Here is a 4,956-nt window from a genome sequence, read left to right as displayed (position 1 = left end):
CGAGTTCGAGTCTCGGTCGGGCACACAGTTTTAATCTGCCAGGAAGTTTCCTTCATGAGGTGTTTTTCTTGTGTCATTGCACCTATATCCCCCACAAGTATAGCATCGGTTTGCAAACTTGGTTGTGAAAGAGACTTAGAAATCTCATCTGTTGAGTTAATGTCTGAAAAACTATTATTTTATGTGTGTATAGATCTCCTGTTAGCAACATAAGTGTTTTTTTCAAAAAATTGGACCTTGCTTTAGGCAAACTTAAGACAACTGGGAAAACAGTGGCACTATGTGGTGATTTTAATATTGACTTTCAGAGCCATAGCCGTCACTGAAAAACGTTTTTAAATATTATAAAAGCCTACAGTCTTTGTGTGACTATTAGCTCCTCAACACATGTAACAAAAACTAGTGTCACTCTCCTTGGTCAGGTACTTGTAAACATGGACAAGTGTACATCAGAAAACTTTGATACTGGCTATAGTGACCACCTTTCACAATTATTGACCATACCTGTAAATCACATTTCGACCAGTATAGAAAATGACATCCATAAAAGAATTTATAGTAGGAAAAATATTGAATACTTCCAGTACCTAATCAGTGAACAATCTTGGAGAGAAGTATATGATACCTCTATTACCAACGAAAAAGTGGAAAATTTTTTGAACATTTTAGAGCACAACTTTAACATAGCTTTTTCACAAAAGAAAGTGATTTCCAAAAGCACAGATAGATTCAGAAACTGGATTACGTCAGGCATCAGAGTATCTTGTAAAAGGAAGCAGGAACTTGTTCTGCAGTCAAAAGCTCACAGCAGTCCAGAATTTATTAATTATTACAAAAAATACATGTTAGCTTTGAAATGGGTCATTAAAGAGGCAAAAATTAAGGAAAATGACAAATATATTATGAAGTCATCCAATAAAACTAAGTCCATGTGGAAAGCTGTGCAGGATGTTGCAGGGAAGAATACAACTCACAAAAATATTGTGATATCACATGATGACAAGAGTGTCACTGACCCTAGGGCAGTTGCAAACAGTTTCAATTCTTATTATGCAACTGTTTCTGGAGAAATAGTAAAGGAAAAATTTTGGAAATCCTCCTAATACAACATGGAAAGAACTTTCATCTATCGAAATAAAAAATATATATCCATGTTCCTCAGTCCAGTAAGCCCAACAGAGCTCCTAAATACCATTAATTCACTGGAGGGTAAGTATTCAACTGGTATTGATGATATTCCAGATTATATTATAAAAATAACAGCAAGACAAATACTTTCGCCATTATTGGACGTATTCATTTCATCCTTATCATGTGGTGTCTTCCCTCAGCAACTGAAAATGGCAAAAGTAATACCCCTATATAAAAAAGGTGATCATCAATGATGAGTAGCTATAGGCCTGTGTCTCTAGTGTCAGGGTTTTCAAAAATTATTGAAAAAGCGTTCCTTTCAAAACTAATTACATTCTTCGACAAAAATAATATTATTTCTGGATCTCAACATGGCTTCAGACCACAGCGATCAACTGAAACAGCTACTTTCAATCTGATAAACCATGTCTTAAATGCTGTGGACAACAACAGATATGTTGTTGTTGTTGTTGTGGTCTTCAGTCCTGAGACTGGTTTGATGCAGCTCTCCATGCTACTATATCCTGTGCAAGCCTCTTCATCTCCCAGTACCTACTGCAGCCTACATCCTTCTGAATCTGCTTAGTGTATTCATCTCTTGGTCTCCCTCTATGATTTTTACCCTCCATGCTGCCCTCCAGTACTAAATTGGTGATCCATTGATGCCTCAGAACATGTCCTACCAACCGATCCCTTCTTCTAGTCAAGTTGTGCCACAAACTCCTCTTCTCCCCAATTCTATTCAATACCTCCTCATTAGTTATGTGTTCTACCCATCTAATCTTCAGCATTCTTCTGTGGCACCACATTTTGAAAGCTTCTATTCTCTTTTTGTCTAAACTATTTATCATCCATGTTTCACTTCCATACATGGCTACACTCCATACAAATACTTTCAGAAACGACTTCCTTACACTTAAATCAATACTTGATGTTAACAAATTTCTCTTCTTCAGAAACGCTTTCCTTGCCATTGCCAATCTACATTTTACCAATCTATCACAGTAATAACTCAGGTATATTCTTGGACCTAAGAAAAGCTTTTGAAGTGATTGATCATTCTGTACTCCCGAGGAAGCTCGAATGGTATGGTGTAAGAGGTGTGCCAAATCAGTGGATTAAATCATATTTGGAATATCACTCTCAGGTAAATGAAATTAAGTTCATGGAAGGAAATGAACTCCAGGTACACCTTTCAGAACCATGTGGACTAAGTCATGGTGTTCCACAGGGCTCCATTTTAGGCCCCTTTCTTTTTTTGGTGTACATTAACGATTTCCTATTACATGTTAGGGATTCTGAACCAGTACTGTTTGCAGATGACACCAGTCTATTGGTTGAAGGGAATAAAGAAAAAAATCTTACTGCATCTGCAAAAGATATTACAAAAAGAGTGTCTGAATGGTTTACCAGAAAGTGGCTAATAGTTAATCCCCAAAAAACGATACTCATGAATTTCCACACTGATCAAAATAAAAATCCGGCACAACCTGTCGTATGTGTAGGTAACCAAAACATTAGTGCTGTCAATGAAACAAAATTTCTTGGGATTCACATCCAGGAAAATCTTAAATGGAGCACTCATATCACATCCCTAAATTCAAAACTAGCAAAAATGAGCCATGTAGTAAGAATTCTCTCCAACAATACTAGTGCAGAAACAGTTAGGGCTGTATACTTTGCTCGTGTACATTCAATACTGAAGTACGGTATCATTCCCTGGGGAAATGTACACCAGGCCATAACAGTTTTCAGGAAACAAAAGGCAATTATAAGAATAATGAAATGAGTGAGCAGCAGAAAACCATGCAAACCTTTCTTTAAAGATCTAAAGATCCTACCCCTTCCCTGCATTTATATACTGGAAGTAGTCATGCATGTCAATAGAAGCATACTGAGAAAAGAAAACCTTTTTCCTCAAAACAAGTGTCCATGATTACAGTACCAGGTCAGACAGTTACATACGTGTTAATCATTGTAACACCACATTGTGCCAAAAAGGTGTATATCATGCAGTAATAAAACTTTACAACAGATTACCAAGACTTATAAAATCTCTTCCTGAACTACAAAGTTTTAAAAAGTCTGTGACAGCCTACCTTCTCAAAAACTGCTACTATTCAATCTCACAGTATCTTATGCAATAAAAAATGTAATTTGTATCTTTAATTGTAGAAATATGTTATAAATATACAGTATTTCAAAAATTTGTAATTATTAACTGTATAGATCCAATTTGTCATTTAAATAAAGTATATTTGATGTTTGAAAAACCAATAGCTAAAAAGGTTTTCTGTCCAATATCCTGTGTTCAATATATGTACTGAAAAAAGATTTATATGGACAAATAAATAAATGGAAACAAAGTTCCATTAAGTTCTACTGGATACTGCGAAAGATTGATTTTGACATGACGTTTATTGAGAAAATCTAGCTCAAGAATTACCAAACACTCTTGACCCATGTATGTTAACACTTCCATATGCTCACAGAAATTTCTAGTTCCAATACTGAAACTGACCAATGTATTTCTTTATTGGTCCTGTAAACTGTGTTTAGGTACATATTTTGCACAAACAATGTAGGACAAGTCAGGTTGGTACAGTATATACATCATTATACACATTGTTATTTTGAAAGGATAAATAATTAAAAATTATTCAATACATGTTGAATATTGATGACAAATTTAGCATAATAAAATAAAATGATACACTTATTAAGAATATTTGAGCAATTACACTACACTTTTCTGGTACTCTAAAAACTCGGAAACAGAATAGAAGCAGTGGCCAAGCAAGTACTCTTTCAGTTTCACTTTAAACTTTTGTAAATTTTGCATATGTTTCAACTAGGATAGCATGTGATTGTGCAGCATTTTGCCAGTATGATACACTCCTCTCTTACAAATGTTTGTACTTACTGTATTGACATGCAAGTAATGTTTCTGCCTAGTATCATAGGGTGGTAATCACAGTTATACTTGAAGATATTGCCATCTTTTAAAATACCTCCTTTTGTGAAATTTAATATTTCATACATATATAAGCAAGGAAGAGGCAGTATACTGAGATTTTTAAATATTGGTCTACAGGAGTCTCTGTACTTAGCAAGTTTTATTATTCTAACAATCTTTATCTGTAGCCTAAATGTTTTATCTGTAGCTACAGAGTTCCCCCAAAAGATAATGCCGTACATCAGCAGTGACTGAATACTGCCATGGTACATTGTGATCACAGATGCACGGCTTGTGTTTTGTGCGAGGATTCTTACTGCGTACGTAAGTGTGCTTAGATAAAACTTTTGTATCGCTCACAGATGAGACAGTTTTTCCATCAATTTTAAATATGGTCTTGCAGGATGTAGTTTCTGCAAATTGTGGAAAATGACTGTCACTGTTTTTTCATTATTTATTATTAGCTTGTTTGTTCTGAACCACTGTGTCAAATTTTGTATTATACCTGTAGCTGTTTTTTGTAGGCTTTCCTCATCACGTGATTTGATTAGGATATTTGTGTCATCTGCAAAAAGTACTGTTGTCCCTTTAGTTATTTTTCTGACAAATCATTAACATAAAGAATGAAAAGAATTGGCCTAAGGACTGACCCTTGAGGAACTCCATGTGTAATGTTTTGTGCATTACTGTAAAAATTACAAATTTTTTGTGCATACCAACGACTCTACATTATTATCACCTGCTCCATATAATTTGTAATGTGGGGCAATGAGCACCTGCATCCATCAGAAGTTTAATTTCCTTGCCTCTTGCTAATGTGGGGACAATGAGCACCTGCATCCATCAGAAGTTTAATTTCCTTGCCTCTT

At 35.1% G+C, this 4,956-nt stretch overlaps 1 protein-coding gene across 1 annotated transcript; it reads left to right on the top strand.

The window, feature by feature from the left end:
* The first annotated feature begins 1,384 nt into the window (after nt 1–1,384).
* On the top strand, nt 1,385–3,183 carry LOC126095369 (uncharacterized). The gene is made up of 3 exons (XM_049910175.1): nt 1,385–1,613; nt 2,475–2,636; nt 3,167–3,183. The coding sequence occupies exons 1-3, from the start codon at nt 1,385–1,387 to the stop codon at nt 3,181–3,183; spliced, it is 408 nt and encodes a 135-aa protein (XP_049766132.1).
* Nucleotides 3,184–4,956: the final 1,773 nt, after the last annotated feature.

This window comes from Schistocerca cancellata, chromosome 8 (genome assembly GCF_023864275.1).
Source record: "Schistocerca cancellata isolate TAMUIC-IGC-003103 chromosome 8, iqSchCanc2.1, whole genome shotgun sequence".
Taxonomy (NCBI): Eukaryota; Metazoa; Arthropoda; class Insecta; order Orthoptera; family Acrididae; genus Schistocerca; species Schistocerca cancellata.
The sequence above is the reverse complement of the archived record's forward strand: the minus strand, read 5'-3'. Positions and strand labels throughout refer to the sequence as shown.

Bases quoted from the DNA above. Each gene is read 5' to 3' on its own strand.
- LOC126095369 (XM_049910175.1), top strand. From the start codon at position 1,385: ATGAGTAGCTATAGGCCTGTGTCTCTAGTGTCAGGGTTTTCAAAAATT. The intron at 1,614-2,474 runs GTCCTGAGACTG...TATTGGTTGAAG, and splicing joins TGTTGTTGTTGTGGTCTTCA to GGAATAAAGAAAAAAATCTT.